Genomic DNA, 22,130 nt, shown 5'->3' with positions numbered 1-22,130 from the left:
CGCAAGCAATATATTAATCTTTCTTAGTGAGTTCATAGTTTCTATTTGCTTAAATTTTTTGTAGAAATATTTAAAGCATATAGAGATGTTTATATTTACTCATATAAAAAGAATGGAAAAGAACATTAAACTGTCTTGGAGCTGTAAATGAAACTTCTTTTGAGCCGACGATGATGGATTTTGCGGATTAACATAATTTGGTGTATTGTGGCATTCGAACACTGTTCGTTTTTAAATACAACATAAAAGTTCAAAAGATATCGTAAAGACGTCCGACAGAGATTAGCACGCTCATTAGGTTCTTTTACGATACCTTTATGGCGGCTCGTAGATGTTCGTATGAATAGTCTGAAGATAGTTGAATGTGAGTTTGTGGTCATGTGTTGTATGTTGCGGAATATTAAATTGTGTTCACATTTTTTATCAAAATTCACGTAGCGGCACCCGGAACGATAAATCTTCCCTTGTGCAAACTTATGAGAATTTTATGGGAAATTCTATACAAGAAGCGGCGATATTCTCGGTTGCATCTCTATCTAACGGTTGATATGTAAGAGCGATGAGGTCATCCGGCGAGTCCGTCAGATGATATCACGCAGATCTTAAGCAGCAATGGTTGTTTACTCGGACAAGGGACCACTACAGATAGATGCAAATGCCATCCGAACAAGCTAATAAATTTATCAAACGTCAGATGATATCTTGCTTCACTCGCTAGAGAAGATGGATAAAACATTTGGCCGCATTATGAACCGCACTCTTACTCAAAATATTTATTAGACGAAAGATCAATGTTATACTGATTCACTATACAATTATACCTATTTATGAAACTTTACCTTGTCAGATAAAAAATAACTATATATTTCGTGGAAGCTTTCTGAATTCTTAAATGAGTATCTCTCGAGTATTTGTCGAGTATATACACACATTCTGATATCTTTGAAAAAATTCTCTGAACATTCTCTTTCGACGATCCAGGAAGAAAATCACATTGAGGTATAAGAGAGGAAAATATAAACAGGAATTAATTTTCGTTTGTGACTTGGAAAAACTGGATCCTTCTTTTAAGGGAATCAGGGAGGGAAGCCGAGGCCTGGGGCCCCGAAGTGAAAGTCGGTTTGAACGCAATCGCCGGCGGCTTGTAGACTTCGCTACTATCGCGCACAATACCGCTTCTACTCGGCACCTCTCATCGAGGTTCCAGCATATAAAACTCAGTTGTTTAGTAGCGCTCCAGCACCGGACGACTCTCGTCTTGCGCCGCTCCTTACTCGTCTCACCTGAGCGAGCGCTAAATCCGGAGTCCTGTTTTGTCGGTCTCGTCGCGAACCTGTGCGCCTGTGTGTCACGTGATTATCTCACAGGTCACTCATACCTGCGTATCTTCCGTTGCGTAAGTATACGGCACCTTTTGCGGTAATCGCTGAAATTCGCTCTCCGCGACGAGCTCTTATGGTGATGCGAGCTCCCGCAACGATAATTAACTTAATTGCGCGCGATATAACGTCTTACGTCGTTTAAGAACGTTCTTTTTTCGTATTCGACGTTCAAGCACCTAAAATTGGAAAATTTGACACAAAAAAAAAAGAAAAGAATATATTGCTTTTGAAAATACTTTATACGTGATATTTTATATATATTTTTAGGAATAAATACGAATGATAAAAAAAATACGCGTTTCGACAGCCGAAAATATTTCGGATTATTAATTTCCAAATATTTTCGCGAATTTTCTCTCTTTCCCGTATACACAATTCCTGAACGATTTCGCATCTCGATTTTGACGATGCCATGTGCGGTCCATTGCGGTTGTAGGCAAATAGCGATTATTCGGATAATGCGTGTATTTTGCGTGAGGTATTCGGAGAAAATGGTTGAGTGCCACTAATTAACAACTAGCCAATATTTGATCAGGTTGCTGCGCATATCGGCGATGCCTCCATTATTTCAGTCATTGAAATGGTATAATATCGTGACCGTGCTCGATTGTTCGATCAAACATCTGCGTTTGCTAATCATACACAGGTTTCGATTTGGCAAATTGCAAATTTTGTTCGACAAAGTTGAGTTAACTGCTCTATATATTGTTCTCGAATATCTAGTTATATCTATAGAGATTTCAGTTCAAATAGAATGCAAATTGTTTGTAAATTTATTCTTAATTTATGAGACGTTAAAAAGTCATTTTCTCAAGAAATGGTCTTTCGAAGATAAGAAATAAAAAATGTAAGAATAAAAAATTGGATGTATACTATAAAGTTTTGATTCGTTAGATTTTTAAGAATGTGAAGGGAAATGTTTAAGAATTTAAAGTTCCAGAAATCTAATACATAATGTAGCTTTATGAAGAGAATTAAATAATACAACCGCAGATCTCGAAAATAACTAAAATGAACTGAACTGAAACTGATAGATCTCGTGATCACTGATCTACATGAATACAATCTTTCCTCGTCGATGAATTTATTCAATGAATCGTTTGACTTGCAAGACGCATTAAAAATTTTGACACTTTGTCGTTGCTGTTAATAATTATTACAGGAGAAAGATTTTCACCAGGAAGTCGAGATTGAAGTTTTGTTAATGAATATTCACGCGGTCTGTCAGACGTCACAGTGAATGGAGCTATAAATTGATACATCTGTGCTATTAAATACCGGCAGTTTGATTAATAATAAGCGCGAATGCAAATAAATGAACAGTCAAAAAGAAAATATTCAATATCTAGAAGATTGCAATCGTGGAACAATAAGGTATCGGAAGAATTTTATAAGAGTTTCTCTGATCAATATTTACCACAATAAAAAAATTAATATTTATTTTAATAAGACATAAAAATATCTGATTATTTTTATTATGTACATATTAATATTTTTTATTATTATAAATATTAATCAGAGAAACTCTTATAAAATTCTTCCAATACCATATTGCCCCATGATTGCCACGATTTTCAGGGTAAATTCTAAGAGAAAATTCTCTCCGTGTAAGATTCAATAAAAGTAGATGATATAAATCTAACGTCTAGAAAAAACATATTGCTTTCTTAAACTTTATCTGAATTTACATCGCTATAATTTTACATTTCCGAATTAATATAGTTGTACGCTCCTAATTGTAATTTAATCTTATCTTAATGCTAATTGAATCTCACAAGTCAATCTTAATTTAATTCTAATATTCAATTATATATATATACAAAAATGAAATGACTCTGTTTATTTTGATGACTTTAACAGCCATCCTTAATCTGCAGGCGCAACGTCGATCTAATTACTAACTGGAGTTTCACATCCGCTCGGTTTTGTCGCCGACTAAGTGAAAAACTGACACGATAACCCAGATCGCGTGGCTTGTATATCGATATATACTTTCACGATTGCAAGACCTTTTCGAGATCGGGACGATTTTATCAATTCTCGCCGGGTATACCTTGGCGCACCGCCAACAGGAATCTGTTTGTACACAAAGTGAGAGAATCGGGAGGGTCAGAGGAAAGAAAAGCTCGATCGTGGATCCGTTTAGTTCTGCATGTCGGCAGAGAAAATAATTCGGCCAGGAAAGATGCAGCGAAGAGCACGGATTATAATCAATTACGATGATTTGATGAATCGCGGAACGGAATTGCGTAACGCGTGCGTTTTGGCAGAAACCTCACAGTTCCTCGTCGACGATCAAACTTTGTGTTAGATAAATCATCTGGTGGCTCCGTGATTTATGTCTCGATCGCATCGCTAGGCGAAATCTCTGCGACGGTTGTTATTACTGTTATTACAACGCGCTGTAATTAGGCGGTCTTCTTCTTCTCTCAGCGAGAGCTAACTGATCGTGTTCACCGATGGAGAAGTCACGCGATCGAAAATGGAACGAATACGTCGGCGTTAATGATCGCTATTGATTAGAGAGACACGCTGGAGATCCGCTCGTCGAGATCGCTTCTTCGTCAGGTCATTGAACAATGTCTCCTGTGGTACTGTTCGCCAGCTGTTAGACGCGCGCATAAATACTATACAGTAGTATAACGTTGTGAAAACCACCGTTGTGTGCGATATGTTACGCCGTATAAAACGATGTTTAACGACCGTTACGTCGCAAACGAACCTTAAAGATCGCTTGATTCATGAACGTTCCAAGTATCTCGCTCGTTGGACAAAGTCGAGCAGAGGAAACCGGCGCGAAAACGTGAATTTTCATGTTAACGGTTGAGAAGTGAATATTATGTATTAGTCATCCTAACTTAATATTTTAACGCATTGATAGGAAGAATTCTAATTAACGGGATATATTTATATTAGATTATCCTTATTTTTTTCTAATACGTTGGTTTTTTCTTCTCGAGTTAATTGAGATGGCACACTTGTCAAACGAAAAAAAGGATCAAAAATAATAGAGATGTATCGAGGAAAGTTATCGTCATGTTCGATGAGGCAGATCTCGCAGCTCTCACTTCTCGCATCTGTTGGATGATTAAGTGCCGTTAGAAAAAAATTAGTCTTATATATAGACATGTTGCTATTCAATTTGTTTGCGAACGAGCAAGATGCGTGAGTGACTTGCTTTCCCGTCAGCCGAAAGGAAAAAACTTGGTTGCGTTTTCTACCGCTCCGCTTCGTAAGAAGCGAATTTATAGGTTTTGTTGGAAAGTTTATAAATAAAAAAAAAATAAAAAAGAGCAATCTCTGAAATTTTAGAGAAATCGAATAAAATTATTATAGATGGCTGGAAAGTAATTGCTCGATCTCTGTCATCTTTAAGTGACATTGATGCAAGATAGATCGTCTTCTATAGTGTCTCTCGGTCTTTAAATATTACCTTAACATTGAAAATATACTGTGGAAATTTGGATAAAAATATCTCGGACAGATGTGCTTCTCATCGCTTGTAACTTTCGTATCTTTGACTTTTTTTATGATGATCGTCTGGTTGTTCTGGTAGATTTCACTAAAGAAAATAAGAAATTACGTTCGATGTCTCGTGGGAAAGGTGATATATTTTTAGTAGCGCATTCAAATCGGACAGTTAATCCATCTTCTCAGGACTTTTCAAGTTTCCTACTGTTCATGTTCTCTGCATTTGTCGCTCTTGGGAGTAATTATTTGGAGTAATTATTTGGGAGTAATTATTTGGTAGACTTCGAATTCAAAAATTTTAAATTCCAGAATATGCGTAGCTAAACATGGAAAAACCAAACGCAGACCAACTTGAAAATCTTAAAGCGATTGATGAAGGAACCTCTTATTGTTCGGCAACTAGCGAGCTTAAAGAGAGTCACCAGCCACGAAGGAGAAGATTTTTGAGAGTTCGGAATCGCGAAAGAGAAAGGTGTTGACGCGGCCGCGCTCGCCGACGAGTGCAAAGTGCTAAGTTTCTCGTCGCGGTCGGGAGGCAAGGCAAGGCAAGGCAAAGCAAGGGTGGTGTCGTTATTAATGCGGGCCTAGGTCACGGGCGGCGGAATGTCTCTTCGGCTGGTCGTCGTGGCTGGTTAGTTCGTAAGAAGGCCAGTGGCCGCGCTTTCGCGCTCACTATAAATAATCGTGTACGCGGGTATGTCCAAGTATAGCCCGTTGGGAGGGTGCCAGTCTCAGCGAGGAAGCCTCAGCTATTTTTGAGGGCTGTCGCCGCTACTAACCGAGCGATGGACGGCACTCCGATCCGGATCGCGATCACGGAGATGGCGATCTCGCCCTAGAGAATCCCCGATCATCCCTTTCTTCGCATCACCTTGCCTGGTCCGATACCAAATCTTGCCCGAGAGCCTACTCTCACCGGGTGACCTTGAACGGCGTCGAAGCAGGTCGATTATGTCAATGTCGAGACTCCGCGGATTACGTGATCGAAGTAGGAGCACGAGGAATGGGATGCGAGGAAAAAAGAGGGAGGAATGGGCGATAGGAAGGGGAATTGCCGGTTTTGGCAACTTGGATTCACGTGCTAGTTTCACGGTCAATCGTGGAACGAGGACTGTGGGACTTGATTAATATGCGGATGACTTGTTCTGCATGGTTTTGCGCATTACCGGATGCACACGTGGATAAATTTGTACCCACTCGCGACGCACACATGTTGAATACGAAAAAAATTGAGCGATGCACGGTGCATCTTAAAACAAACGATACGCTGATGAGAATGATACTTAGATATCGACAGCGATGCTAAATAAAGGCTGAAATCGTAATAGAGAAATGCATCGGGAATTATTAATCGAGACGTCATGTCAGCGCATTTTTCATTCATGAAAGCAAGAAGAATGCGACTGTATATTGATATGTTGGAAATCTTGAGATCTTTTCGAGGTAGCTGTGTTTTGTATCGTTCTTTTGTATTATCTCTGCAGCCTCTGATGCAATCATATATTCAAGCTAGCTTTAATATTAACAATGAGGATATTCATGATTTATAATAGTAGAAAGGGTAATCATATTGCGGAAGACTTTTGCTTATTGTTAGAAGAAGTGAGAGGCTTCAATCGAGGACGATTCGATTCTGCATGTAATGTAACGTCATGTCAATATTATTATTATTTGATGAATTATTGAATATAATGTATGACTCTCTTAAATAAAAATTCAAGTCGAGGATCTAAGTCGGAATTGTAGATTGCAGATATTAATTTAAAATCAAGAACACAGTCCCTGACATATGGCAGTTTTTTTTCAGAATTTATGCCAATAATCTTCTTGTTGTAAAGTACATACAAACTAGCTGAAGATTTGTCAAATATTTTTTTATATTAAAATATTTATTGAGTTCTGTCTCTCTCTCTCTCTTTCTTTATCATCTCGAAATTAAAGCTTAAAATCTGTGTTGAAAAATTTCATTTATCTAAATAATAATTATATATGATATAAATGATAATTTATAAATATACAAAAATTGCATATATAATTTTTATATATATTTATATAAATTTATATAATATGTACAATATATATTTATAATCAATATATATTATGCATTATAATGTATATTATAGATATGTAGAATAAATCAAAATAATTTCATTTCCAAGTTTCTATAAAATTTTCTTCTGTAATGCATCTTTATCGAGATACTTGTCTCTAAAATTATTTGAAAAGTATTTTTTGTATAATTCTTATATTATTCTGTAGATTTTGATAATTTGTAATAATTATTTTTATATGAAGTAAAGTTCTTTAAAGTAGCATGACAAATTTCTTGATATCATATCGGAGAATCAGGGATGGATTTTTTTAAAGTCTTTTAACATCAAACTTTTCAACAAATATTTTTAAAATTTTTAAGTGCTTTTTTGGATTCTTCACATTTTTTCTAAAAAAAGACTTTTATTTTATTTCGTAAAATTAATTATTTTAGAGAAAAACACATTTATTTAAACGATACAAAATAAACTTTTGCAGATAATGGAATAATTAATATTTTGAATAAAATGATATGAAATTGTATTGATTGTGTTAAAACTTATTAAAACGAAATAAATTTTGTCAAAATTACAAAAAATTGTAACTTCTTAAATTTTAACTTTAAATTAGAAAAGTAAAATTTTAATTTTAATTTTAATTTAAAATTAGAGATCATTTTTTTTGTATATAATTTTGGCTAAATTTATTTCATTTCAATGAGTTTTAACATACCCAATGTAATTTTATACCATTTCATTCAAAATCATTGTTCTATATTTGAATAAAAGTTTATTTAGATCGTTTAAATCTATTTTTCTCGAAAACAGATAACTTATGAAATAAAACAAGAATATTTTTTCTTAGAAAAAGATGTGAAGAATCTAAAAAAATACTTAAAAATAAAAGACATTTGGTAAAAAGTTTTATAAATTAAAAAATTTGAAGATGAACCGTCCCTGGCTCTCCGACTTGATATTAAGAAATTTTTATCACTATGTTAAAGACTTTTACTTAATATAAAAATATTTATTACAAATTACAATCTACAGAGTGATATAAGAGTTATTCAAGAATTATACTTTTCAAATGTTAACTTTAAAAACAAGTATCTCGATAAAGATGCATTATAGAATAAAAATGTATAGCAACTTATGGGATTTATTTTTAATTATTCTACACGAAAGATTGCCTATTTTTACCAAAACATCCGCGAATATAATAATATTTCGGTATAAATATTTAATATTAATATTTAATATCCCATAAAATATTTTCTAATGCATCTATACTCGTGCAACGCGATTCGAATTTCCCGCCTTCCCACTGACGTATACTCCATTCGCCATAACACCTTCCAGCATCGCGTGTTGCAGTTGTCCAAGCGACGTGCAATCAAAACCTCGTCGATCGTGTCGCATCGCGTAAAAAAGACAGACCGCAATTTCCGATTATCCTCGGTCCACCTGTGCCGAGAGTGAGAAATCGCGCGAATCAGTTTTGATAAATCAGATTCGGAAAATCTCGGAATCTGGACAAGTCGCATCGGACACGGGATCGACCTCACGCAATCGCATTGTCGGCGTTAAAAGGGCGCTGCCGCGATCTGGTGAGCTGGTCAGTGAAACCCGCGCGTCCGTACGTCATTGTCGTCGTGCGAGTAAGGATTATCCGGATCCAGACGTTTCTCTCGAAGCGGGCATCTAATCCACGCACCGGCACGCGTCGTCGTGCAAGGTCGCGATTCTGCATCATCCTCGTTATCGAGTGAGTTCCAAGGAATGGGAAGGTCCGAGAGGGCCCCCGTCTGTCAGCCGGGCGGGGCACGCGGGATTTCGCTTTGGTCGCCGATTTGGCAGCCGAGTTGTCAATGAAAATCGATCCCGAATTATCTGGGTCAGAGGGCATCAGTCGTGTTTGGACGCTCGCCGAATTTCAACGCGCCATATGATCGACGCGATCGAATCAGTCGATCGCGAACGCACGACCTGTCGGCTTCCGCGAGAAAATAAATCGGTCGGCCACTTGACGGAACGCGCCCTGTATTGACGTTTTTTTTCCGCGGTCAATGCACCCCTTGAATAATTGATCCGACCCGACCGGCAGGCGCCGCGATAATTAGCCTGAAACGTCAATAACGGGCTTCCCTTTGTTTATAGCGGCGAGACTGTAAACGCATTTCTCTCTGTCTCTCTCTCGCGATTATATAATACTTAAACGCAATAGACTATTATCATAATTGAACGCTGTTACATAATATAGTGGAGTTTATTGAAATACGAAATAGGATCGTTTTGCAGTTGACTGTATATCATAGAATTTTGCACAATGTCGAGGAAACATTCGGTTGTTGATGACAACTCCTGGGATGATTTACAGACTTCCTCGTCAACCAAGACAACCACCATGACGACAGCAGCCAAGCTGTATGGCAAGGATCTGAGCGAGTATGATGACATTGATGTGGATCAATTGTTGGCAGAGCTCACGCCGGAGGAACTCAATATACTGGCCAAGGAGGTAGACCCAGATGTAAGTCTGTTTATTTAAATAATTAATAATCTGGTGTGTTTTTTATTCATTGTTTTTTCAAAGTGACCGAATTTAAATTATGTTCATAGGACAGCTTTATGCCACCTTCGCAACGTTGCAGCTACGAATGCAACAAGAGTCCTACAGGGCCACTAAATCGAAAGAAACTCATTGAACATATCAATAAACAAGCTCTAGAGACACCTGATATTCCAGAATTGAAGCCATATGTACCTGGTGTAGTTAGAGGGAAAAAAGTGAGTGTATACAAATTATAAAAATAATTTCCTCTGTCATTTAAAACATGATAATATTTATAGCATAACTATTTTAATACAAGTCTTGTAAAGATCTGAAGTCTGAAATTATGATTGCGATAGAAAATATATGTGGAAAGTCAAGGTGCAGTTGTGTGCAATATTTGTATCAATGGTATATTATTGTGCCATTTCAGTGGATACCTCCGCCACAAGAGACCATAAAAGAAAAGGAAGCAGAGGAACAGATCGCGATAGATCTTGGTGATGAATACGAACAAGCGCTTTCAGCTGCCACTCAAGAAGAAATTATTGATCTTGCTGGTAAGATCTGTCATTTCCAAGAGTATTATATTATATTGATGGAATTGAAAGATAAGCAATTATGTGAAATCGTCTCTTTTCAGCTATTCTTGGATTCCATTCCATGATGAATCAAGATCAATATCATGCGTCTCTATTGAATTCTGGACAACCAGTCGGGCTTGGCTGGGATGGAGTGACGAAAGCTAGTCAACCGAAAGTTTATCCATCGGAGCCACCCAACGACACGGACGTCGATGCAACCATTAAACAAGTGCGAGATGATGACTCCGCTTTGATTGACTTAAACTGGAACAATATTAAAGTAAATAATAGCGATTGAAGACATTTTTTGCAAGAAGAACGATACATTTTATATTGAGCTAACAATGGTGTTTTGTTGCAGAATATTTCAGACGAAAAATTCGTACAGTTGTTTGAAGCATTGGAAATAAACACACATCTTGAATCACTAAGTTTAACTAACGTTGGACTCAACGACAAGACCGCACAACGGCTGGCCGATGCTTTAGAAAAGAATTCGACACTCAGAGTACTCAAGTGTGTATTTTATATATTCTCGCGTAAAAAGTTCGCACGCTGCAACTCTGTTATTGTTTTAACATTAACGTTTAATATCTTTTTTTCAGCGTGGAGACGAATTTCATAAGTCCACCTGTGATAGTAAGGCTGATCAGATCCCTTCTTAAGGCAAAATCCATCGAAGAATTTCGATGTTCGAACCAGGTAGATAGATTATATAAAATTGTGTTTTAATGATCCTGATAAAATTAACGTCCAAGAAATCTTAATATTCACATTATTTTTCAGAGGTCACAAGTACTGGGCAATAAGATCGAAATGGAAATCACACAATTGGTAGAACAAAATCCGACGTTGCTACGACTTGGATTGCATCTCGAGTTCAATGATGCTAGACATCGCGTGGCTGCACATCTGCAACGCAACATTGACAGGAGTAAGTACATAAAGAGCATTGAAAGGATTTATAGTATTTATCAGCGTTTTAGGTCACGAAAAATACGTATGAGTGGTAGTCTATAAAAACTATCTATATATATTTTTAGGCATAAAAAGATGTCTCACAAAAGTGATTGGCATTAATGAGATAATTTGTATTGTTTTCCTTTATTTATATAGCAAATTGCGAACATAACTAGCCACAAGACATAAAGTCTAATGAGATATTGTGGCGTCTATACTTTAACGTCGAGTACGACGTCTTTTCACAGGTGTCAGCGCGCAATAATCTTAAGCAGGTGTCATAAATTGCAATAGCAATGAGGCGTCCCGCGGACGCATTAAATATCATTGTTTCACGATGATAATTGTGCTATTAATTTTCCGTTTAGATGGGAGCAATTGTATGGGGGACTATGGAGACCATGTGACGAAATGCTTCTAACCCTTCCGAATCTGCTTCGTAGTCTCATGTAGCGCTTTACTGTAGCACATTTCATCATTTCGTCTATTCATCCCGCTATTCATTTATTATTTTTTTTTAGCTAGTGACACATATAGAGGTAATTATAAGCTCCTCATCCCGTCTCTGTGCAATTAGAAATGAAACTTTCTAATTTTTGACACTGTTTTTCCCCAAATCCTTGCAACTCAAGTCAATTAAAAGTAAAAGTTTTATGGAGGTCATATACATATACAAAATGGTTATGCTTTAAAATTTTAATTTTATTTATCAAAAAATACATCAAGTTCCTTACGTCACGTTTTGTATCTCCTGTCTTTTATCATCTGCTTTTTTTTTATTACCCCTCTAAAAATATTTTATCTCATTTGTTGACATTAAAGATATAGATAAAGAAACATGTTTGTGCAAACAACACAAACTGACCAGACTGTGATCTGTCTGTTTCAATTTTCAGCAAAACACGGAGAAGCGAAGATTAAAATAGTTTAATTTGGTATGGATCTGTCGACCGATTTTCATATTTAATTAAACGCTTTTATAACTCGATTAACGATCAATTCGCGCTCGATCGACATTAAAAAGCTTTCTTATTATCTTGAATATTTAACAAAAAAAGAGTACTCAAGACGCTTTTACGACTGATACGCTTCGCCGTATTTTTAACTTATTGCTTTTTGCTTTTTGCAAACGTGGTATAATTATAAAGTGACATTTAACAAGTGATATCCGAATTATCGTGTCACATTAGATTTAATTTTCAAAGCAAAACATGTGCAAATTATTATAAAAATTAAATTCTTAAATCCCGTGCACCCAAACCCCTCAAAATTATATCTTCTCATTCTCCTATTATGGCATGCATCACTATCAGAAAAACCAAAACAAATAATATTATGAAATTTTATTTCGAAATTCTTTAAAAATTGTTAACGTAAAAATTATACAAAACTTGTGTATTGTTCCATCGAATCTTTGTCGAAAATTCATTCCCAATTCGAGCGAACGACTGAAATTACTATAATTCTAATTGATTATTTATCTGGCTAGTCTATCGTGCGGAAGCCAAGGAACGAGATAATCTTGTAGCGATCGCTGCTGGCCCTGCAACCTTCACCGTTCTTCCCAAAGATGCCTTAAAAAATAGAGCGTAGCGCTGTTGCAGCGCAGTGAGTAGTTTTGTTATCAAAAGTGAGCTTGCCTTTCCCTGTACGACTTGATAGTTTGTAATTACTTACATTGATCCTTTGTACTCGCATTAATTCATAACGTTAACGTTTTCGTGAAATTTTAACGTTAAAAAATCTTGAATCTAATAATTTCTTAATAGCATTATTTAATATCCTTTTTTATGACGAGTGCAAAAGGATGCATCAATTTAACAAGATCGACTATTCTGAGCTATCAATAATGACAATCCCGAATGTGCCCTATCAGTCTCAGCATCCGATTGATTAGAGATAAAACTTTGTAATTTTATGTGCATTTTGATCAGATTTCTCTCTTTCACAAAGGAAGTCACATGTAACAATAATTACCTTCCGAGTCTGTCTCATCTCACTAAGCGAATGCAATAATAATTTATTCTCCACATCTCTCGGAGCAGGATCAGATAGATGTCACCATAAAAATGATAAAAATATGCGACTAATATTTCATCCTTCAAAAATCTGTCGCACGATTTTATTTTGTTAGCGTTACTATTCCCTTCACTATTCTATTCTTTGGCATCCCGTTCTACTTTATTTTCAAGTTTGACTCTCTCACACTTCTTTCCTAATACTTCAGTATACTACCATGCACATACGACGTATGAATGACGAGGGTCTAGTTTTTTATGATTCGAGCTCAGCGTACCTTGGTGAAATTTTGCAGGCAGGATATTGACGGACCGCGCGCCCCAGGTCCTACTCCATATTATACGTCACATTTATTTGACACATATGTATATATAGGTGTTTGTCACGCGCTCGTGTTTCCTTTATAAAGACCACGTCACGTGAAAAAAAATTAATTATAACTATAGAATCATATACAAATCGACCAATCAAGTATTCTTACAACGTAGTAAGAATGCTTGACTGCGATTGATTCATTTGGTTCTGGTCTTACGGTTATAATTAAATTTTTTCACGTGTCATGGTTTTAATAGGCGGTGTCGATATCGCGATTAAGTCCGTCTTGACTCGCAAGATTATTGAAAAAAATACATGTTATATAGATTGATATAAATATTTTGAACGACGTACATCTTTCGCTCTTAAAGTTTTTTTGTGAATACATTTTTTCAGATTATTACAGTAATTAAAAAATGAAACGTAATATTTCTCGAATACTCCAGAATTTTATCTTGCCAGTCGAGAAATCTCTCTTATCGCGAATGTTTATTACCCATCCACAACGATAGACTGCAAGCTGCGATATATGTACTTACGACACCTATTCTTTCCCAACAGTACGGAAAGATCTATCGTTGCGGCTACAGTTCCGATTCTTTAACATGAACCACAGGAAACCTGCCTTGATTCAATGAAAGGTAGCTACCCACTGTGTGGTAGACCGTCAGCAGAATGAGTCGCATCTTTCCCTTTCGCACGGGGAAAGCTTAACCAACGCCAAACGCTATTTTTGTAGCTTCACTAACATGGCTTTATTAAAAATTGCGCTGCAAAAGGAAACGTAGCCAGTGTGTTCGAAAATAGATCGAAAATAAAATATTCATCGTAATTGTTTCCGTGGGACATAACACAGATATATTTCTAGACCAAGAGATTCGCAAATAATTTCGCGAAATAGATGTTTCAAGTTTGACTCTGATGCTTCGATTATACAATTTAAATACTAAATGATTATATTCTTTCGCATACACCTAATCAGTGTATGATTGATCTCCTCTATAAAATTAAGTGGATCGTAATTATTATAGCCGCATAATGTTAAGTCGAGTTTCGTTTATCGAGGAGGGTTGCGTGACTTTTAGAGCGTCTTGCATTTCGACGTACGCACATCACCATCGTCATTACCGTTGCTTCGCACCTTCCTGCGGTGCAATGGAGTTAGATGCATCCTATCAAACACGATGAAGTCGTGACGCGTTAATTTCCACAGAAGCAAGGCTCCTAGGAGCTTTATTCGCCTCGCGTGACATCCTGCCGACGTTAACCCGTCAGCACGAAGACAGCTTAACACACGCCGACGTTGGTGCAAACCGAATTTGACTGACATCTCATACCGAGTGAATCGTTGTCTGAACTATTCGCGCGGGGATTTTTTTTCTTCGCTCGAGCACCGTTCAATTATACGCTCCTCTTGTTCATCTAACGGATCTAATCGAGTTTTCTCGAAAAAAGAAAATGAATAGTCTTCCACCCCCCCTTCGAAATAATTAAAATGCGCATATATCGGAAAAAATCTCGAGTATATTCGGAAGCCTTGAATTTTTTAAAATTTCTCTGTATAATTTTTTTTGCCTTTTGATATCGAGATATTTTTTCTTTTTTGTAATTTAGTATATTTCAAGATAAAATTTTCTGGAATTTTTATTATATTTATCTCTGAATTAAACACTTAAATTTTTATTTATTTTATTTTTAAAATTGTGAATTTGCTTCTTTTTGAATAATTTTACAATTTTACTCTAATTTTGAAAATGTTCAAATTGTACACGCCAGGTTTTATTTTCTGTGGAATTTTATGATGCACTAACATAGATATATCGGCACTGGGTGTCATGACAATAACAAAACGCGCATATCATGGGAGGTCATTTTTAAATAAAATGCAAATCGCTGAATTGAGAGAACAATTTACTTTTTCATCGGGGATTTTCATAACGCCGCGTTAATAAGTCTGCGAATGCTTATGCATCCGCCGCAAAATTGTTAATATTTATCGCGAGTCGTGTGTACGGTCTTTTAAAATAATATCTTGCGTGATGCTTTCACGTAATATAAAATGTTAGTCGTCGATGTGAATGGATTTTATTGCATGGGATTTATTTGGGGTGGCGGAAAGATATATCTCGCTCGTAACTCGTATCTTTAAAGATCACATTGCATCCGAGAGTAAAATAAACTGCAAGTAGACCGTAAAAACCGTATACATTATTGCACATTGAATTTTATTAACGCATTTGCTACGTTTACGTGATTCCGTTATTATTTCAAAAATGCAGATATATATTTTTTAACGAAAATTTTTTCTCTAAATTTAACTGATTAAATATTCCGCAGAGCCAAAACTGGTGCATTGTGTCATTCATTTTAATAAAATCTGCCTATTTATATAAGCTCGTATTTTATCTTCTTTGAATAAAATTAATGGAAAACAATATAATCTTTGAATAAAAATTTTATGGTTCATCCTATTAAAATTTTATACAATTTTTTCGGATTATATATATGTATATTCATATGAAGAAGATATTAATTTTCTCGATATCATTATCAATATCGCTTTTGAACCTGATTATTCTTTCCGCGGATTATTCGGAACCAAGGATTTAATTACGCGGAGTGTAATTGCAATAATTTTCACGATTCTCATTTAAACCGTTCGATGCGATTATATCGCGTATTTAGTCACGAAATTTCACGAGCATTCGCAATTTTTATTCGTACGATGCGTCTTATTTCAGCAACGAAATATTATATATCAACGTCGACGATGGTGAGAGTTTGGACGCTTCTCTGAAAGATTATTTTTTACAGATATTTAGAAAGATTTTAAAGATATTTTTTTCACAGCCGTTAAATTGTTCGACAAGTTTTTTCTGCGCGTTGCGATTTTTCTCTCTATCGCAACGTAGACTAAAAATATTCCTCCTAGGAATAAAAAGTCTATGGAGGACACGTGCATTAGATTAATGATTCTCGCATCTGTCTGATGACTAACAACAAAATATTGTGCCGGTGTGTTTGTCTTTGCCAATTTTTTATGGAGGAGTCTCTTCCATCAAACTAACATCAAAGATATATACATAAAATTTACTCTCGTTATCGAGCTGCTTTTTGAATTTACGTATACGAGTCCGTAATGCTGTCCGTAAAGCATATTAAATCTTTAGATACTTCGAGACGTCTTTGTTATCCCGGTCTATAAAGGCACGCCGAGCAAAAAATTTAATGGAACGCAATCAGGACAAGTGCGCCTCGAGTCTCGATAAATTACGGGATCTTTAAATCTCTCTTCGATATTGCTAGACATGCGAGGATAATTGTGAGTTGATGATGAATTATCTATCACGAGAAAATGACTCGACGAATAAACTTGAATAGATTGCGAAATTTTTTCTTCGCGATTTTTTTCCCCGTGGAATGTAATTGTATAAGGGACTCGAGGACTCTTAACATTGATGCAAAGAGCAGCTCGTGAGATTGGTTTATATTGTATTTTAAGGCATGCCATGGTGTCGCTCGACCGAAATGCGAATACGAGAAGCGCGCAAAATAAAACGAAAATACGATACTTTTGACCCGTCATGTACGTTAAAATTGAAGTGCGCTTCAAAATCGCGTGTTTTAATTTTAACATTAATTTTGACTAAAAAAAAAAATGTAAAAACAATTTTACCGGTTTAATAAAATGTACGAATTCTTTGAATCTATACGAATATGCGTAATATGTACATTCGAATTTTCGAGTTTGATAACAACGAGGTTGGTTAAAAAAAAAAAAAAAAAAATTCGGCGCTCGTTTAATCGCGAGCGGCATAAAAAGAAAATTGCGGTGCCGACGATGGAATCTGCCGTTTCGCCCGATAGAGCGAAACAATTTGGCGAGACCGCAGCGAGAGAACGAAAGACAATTAAAAAGCGACGCGTGATCCGCGCGGGAGGATGTTTTACGTCTCCGCCGCGCGTTATTCCCGCCAGGCGGACGGGATTACTATTTTACGGGCGTGGATTACTATCCGGTATACGCAGTACGTTCCTTTAATCATGTAATGTGTTTTTTGTCCGGCAACAATCGATCCCGCAACATCGCCCCGGATAAATGGGAAAATCGTCCGACGATTGTTTCACAAAGATTGCGAGATATCGCGCTTTTTTCCGTTCGATAATAAATCCGCGATTGTCCGCGGGAATTTTTACGCGCGGGGACAATTTCGATAAAAATGAAAGGAATTGCTAAGATAAAAAAAAATAGAAGAGATTGTTGATCGTATATGCTCATTAAACTTTCGATAGGATTTTTTTCTTAATTAAAAGAGAATCGTGATTAAAGATTAAATTGGCAAAATCGCCCTTCTCGAATATCGCCGCAGGTCGAGCGATGCATTTGTTATATTTTTTTTTGTTTTTTTCGTTTTCTTGCATATATTCTTTACCGGCATGCATCGGATCGGTAAAGTCTTTCTTTTTTATTATTTGCTAAACGCATATGATGACAGTGTTTCGGGTGTCTGTTGCAGTACGGCAGTCCCGGCTCGGGGTGGCAACATCTTAACGCGAAATGGCGTTCGCCTAGGTATTCTATTTTGTACATATATATACATATATATAATATATATACACATACACACACAACATTATGCACTATATATATATATATATTATATTATAAATGTATTCGCGCGCACATGTCGACCGATCTCATTGCCGCCTGTGTCACCGCTTTAAAGGCTTAACTTACTCTTATCCTGTCGTTTGCCGAGACAATTCTCTTCGTGACTCTCACGAGGAAACGCAGACGAAAATAGGACGGCGATGGTGAAAACGAAAAACAGCACGTCTATGTTACTCGACTCTATTCGCTATTGTGTATACGATATATGAATCGGAGATTTTTTCGTTTCCGGGGCTTTCGATCCCTCGGATTTATAATTAATTATGGTGACCGACTATCTTAAAGAAATCAAGATGTATGACAAATATTTCAACTATATACAAATAAAAAAATGCAATATAATAATGAGAAATTTTAAGTGAAGAATTTTGTCCCCTCGAATTTAGACTGTCATTGTAAATTTTATTCACAGCTGATCCGATTAATTTGTATGCATTGAATAAATTGCACGATGATCAACATTCTTAATGATCGTTCTGTAATGAGTTGAGGATTTTTTCATGTAAAATTACAATTCCATAAAAAATACAGACTGCTTTAAATTCATAGCTCTGATAAATTTACACGACAGTCGATGGTTGTTAATTAATCATTCTTTTTTAAGCGAAACGTGAGATTGTCCCTCCAAATTTAAAGCGTTGACATTTTTATTTGAAGTTTATCACATAGATATAATTGGAATATTATGAATTGTTGATAAATAATTTCACAACGGTCAATGTGTATTAATGTTTGAATTAATGAATTTTATTAATAAAACGAAACGCCAGATTATTCTCAAATTTAGACTGAATTTTATTCAAAACTGACCCAATTAATCGAGACGTTTGCGAATTATTTATTTATAACAGTTCAATATGACCTTAATAATCTAATTCTATTTACGAATCGCTGTCTCGCGAGTGACTATCGACCATTTTTCGAAGAATAACCGCGTAGTGGTGAAGTTTGCCGGGGGCAAAATTTGCGTAGGCTCAAACGGGACTGCGGAGAGGAGATATTATTTCAGATATATGTCGTGTTGATGTGGAGACTTGCGGCAATCGTCGAGAGATCGAAACAACACGCAACATACTACTACTTCGTCGCTTAATCGCATTTCTCCGTTTCTCGTTTGCTCGCCGTTTCCTACCTCTGCTGTTTTACATCCTTCCGCGTGACACGTTGTACATATTTGTCGTGCATCCACGTTGCATGAGTTTTCTCTGAGTTACAGAACGCTTATATATGTGCGACACACACACACACACACACACTTTTCCCTCCTCCTGATCCGGCTTGATTACATTTGTGCATCGCGATTTGCGAAATTGAACGGCGGGACAATTTCGACGATGCCGCGATGATACCGAATTATTAAATCGCTGTTTCTGAATAGCGCAAAAGTAGCGCGAATTTTGAACGAAGTTTCCAATTTCTGCAAATTTTTGCTTTTTTTTTTGTTGTTGGAAACATACATAGAGAAATTTGTTATTAAACGCGCGCGTTAATTCAACTACATTTTCGTTCTCGAAATGTTTTCGTTCAGAAATTTTCGGCTTAAATTGTGCTCGAATTTTCATATTTATGAAAAAAATTTTAAATGAGTGTGCCGCACTCCAGACTCGCTAATTATCTGGTACTAAATATTTTGTTAATTAAAGCTTAATTAATTATGCGTAACGTTGGAAGGTATCCTGCTCTAAATCGGCGCAAAAGAGTTCGCTGTTAAAAGTATCATCAAAAGTTCTGACACGTGTTTACTTACTAAATATTATACTTTGCAAAGTGGAAGGCATGTTGTTACTTTCTGCAAACTGATAGTAATTCACACGGTACTCTTCAACTGACAAGTTCTGACGGCGAATCGCGCGTTTGACGTCGAGATCTCTCTCTCTCTCTATTTCTCTCGTTGCGCAAATTTCGAGAATCGCAACTTTGCAGCGCCTATTATTATTGCAGCTGTTGGTGCAGACGGGAGCATATCGAAGGAGCGAGAGAGAAAGAGTAACTCTTTCACGATAACGACCCGAAATATTACGAGCGCGCTGGTGAACGCTCGATAAATATTTTCCAGCAAGACCCCCGGTTTTTTTTTTTATCGGACCCTCTTTTACGCGCGCAATGATCTCGTGTCGGACGGCCGATTAAATTCGTCGCGATTGCGCCGATATGCATTTATATAAGCGCACGCATGCAAGTTTCTGCTATATCGCGCGAGGGCCGCATATTACTCGATATAATGGCACGTTTAGCACGCTGTAGGCACCGTGACTTTTTTCAGGCTTACCTCGATTAGCCGCAGTTATTATACGTATATATATATAACTCGAGCTACCCGGAATCGCTTGTTGCCGCGAACGAACGCAGATTGCAATTCGGAAGTTTTGCCTTTTTATTTTATGCTAAATGTAGCTCCATTTCAATCTTGATATGCATAAACTCTGTATGACTCCTCTTTCCGTTGCATTAGAAATTATTTTTTACATTTATTATGTATACGTTTAAAACAATGTTATTATAGACAATACCTTTGCAGCAAAGTTGATATTCTTTCATGGATGATGTACATCGTGTATCTTTATATTTTCCAGATTTTTGGTACTCTTATTTATATTTTATTTAGGAATGCATCACCGATTAACATGTTGTTAGTATTTCTTGATATTTGGTACTGTAATTTACACGTTTTGCATCCTCAAGATATATAGGCACTGTAGCACACAACTGCATCTCCTATATAGCCAACTATAATTAACACGATCACTATCTATATATACCTGCATTAAATTGGAATATTGCACACACGGAATGTGTTAACGAGATATGTGTTAACCAATAGCACATTATACACAATTAGTACAAGGATAGCCTCGGGGTTTCATGTTAATAGTAATTAATGACTTAATGCACCGTTAGAGCATGAAGAAACGTACTCTTATCCTGATATTACTGATGTTTAAGTAGACTACTAATTTGTTGCGATTAAATGAAAGGAATATCTTCTCCGATTGGATAATGTGGCACTGCATGGCGAGACGCTAAAAAATATATTAAAAATTCTGTTTTAACTCGTTGTGAAAAATAAAAATATTTTTCGTCGTATGAAAGATGGAAATGTCGATTAAACGACTGAATACTGTTTTATTATAAAAATCATAAAGCGCGTAAATTTTAGACGCAATTTTTCAATTTAAATCATCAAACACAAGGACATTTATTTACCTTTATTTTTCATTTTTATTTCGAACAGAACTTTTCCGAGGCACAATTTCGGAAACATTGACCTATATAAAAAAAAAAAGAAAATTAATAAAAAAAATTACGAAACGCAGAGAAGCGCGGGAAACAACAGAATCGACGAAAAGTGTTGGTTGTACGCAGCTTTGTCGGAAAAATAATGGAAGCTTCAATTACCGAATGGATTGCCTCGAATTTCTATCGACAGGCGCTATTCTTCCATTTTACCATTTCTTTCTTTCCGGTCTCTTTGTTTTTTTTTTTTTTCTGTTATTTCGGTATCTGTCTGTCAATTTTTCGAAACAAACTTGCGCACAATCCGTCATACGCGTGTTCGCGGAGCGAATCGCGAGCTTTTTGATATGAAATCCGTTCAAATGCACGAGTTTATTCGCATCTACGCGTTAGTGAAACCGAATATTTCTTCGTTCCCGTGGTCAGACCTGTGTATTTTAATAATTTAATTAATACTCGGTTATAAAGCTATAGAATCTCGTTTATCAAATTCGAACGCGTAAATTAATAATGCAATACAGAAGATCTCAAATAAATGTTTTAATATATAATTTCGTGTACATTTGAATTTAATTAGATATTTTTGTGTAACAATATGCATACCTTTATTCGATATCGAAATAGATTTTCGTACGAATCTAAACGGATTTTTCTTTGGCGAAATTGATCTGGCACTAACGATAAAGATACTCAAAAATTGCCGACATCGCAGCGATGACGCATCAAGTTGGTAAAATTCCCATCGAAAGATGAGATGCAGCTTCTCTATCAAACGGGGGGTTCTCAGCTTTCGTCGGCTTTACCTATCTCGACTACCTATCCCGCGAGCGGATTTCTTCAAGAATTCTCCCAACCCTCCGAGATCGTGCGCGCGCGCAACTGCGGTAATGATAAAGCGGATTCAGCCGCGAC

The 22,130-nt window shown here is 36.3% G+C and overlaps 1 protein-coding gene across 11 annotated transcripts in view; it reads left to right on the top strand.

The window, feature by feature from the left end:
- Positions 1 to 22,130, top strand: part of tmod (tropomodulin) — a 47,483-nt gene that overhangs the window by 21,176 nt on the left and 4,177 nt on the right. For 4 of the 11 annotated variants that reach the window (XM_029299483.2, XM_029299491.2, XM_029299490.2 and 1 more), the window contains 8 exons: positions 9,261 to 9,413; positions 9,503 to 9,670; positions 9,868 to 9,994; positions 10,078 to 10,298; positions 10,380 to 10,534; positions 10,624 to 10,720; positions 10,805 to 10,952; positions 12,468 to 12,586. In XM_029299483.2, the coding sequence (XP_029155316.1) occupies positions 9,261 to 9,413; positions 9,503 to 9,670; positions 9,868 to 9,994; positions 10,078 to 10,298; positions 10,380 to 10,534; positions 10,624 to 10,720; positions 10,805 to 10,952; positions 12,468 to 12,571 (1,173 nt within the window). In that variant the 3' untranslated portion in view covers positions 12,572 to 12,586. Of the gene's footprint in view, positions 1 to 8,254; positions 8,649 to 9,260; positions 9,414 to 9,502; positions 9,671 to 9,867; positions 9,995 to 10,077; positions 10,299 to 10,379; positions 10,535 to 10,623; positions 10,721 to 10,804; positions 10,953 to 12,467; positions 12,587 to 13,873; positions 13,954 to 17,808; positions 18,337 to 22,130 lie in introns of those variants that run through there. The other 7 variants (XM_029299485.2, XM_029299493.1, XM_085480168.1 and 4 more) reach the window with 7 other exon arrangements.

The sequence above is a fragment of the Nylanderia fulva genome, unplaced genomic scaffold (assembly GCF_048542155.1).
Source record: "Nylanderia fulva isolate GAGA-0341 unplaced genomic scaffold, ASM4854215v1 Scaffold1, whole genome shotgun sequence".
NCBI lineage: Eukaryota > Metazoa > Arthropoda > Insecta > Hymenoptera > Formicidae > Nylanderia > Nylanderia fulva.
Note: the sequence above shows the minus strand (reverse complement) of the source record. Positions and strands in the feature narration are given on the sequence as shown.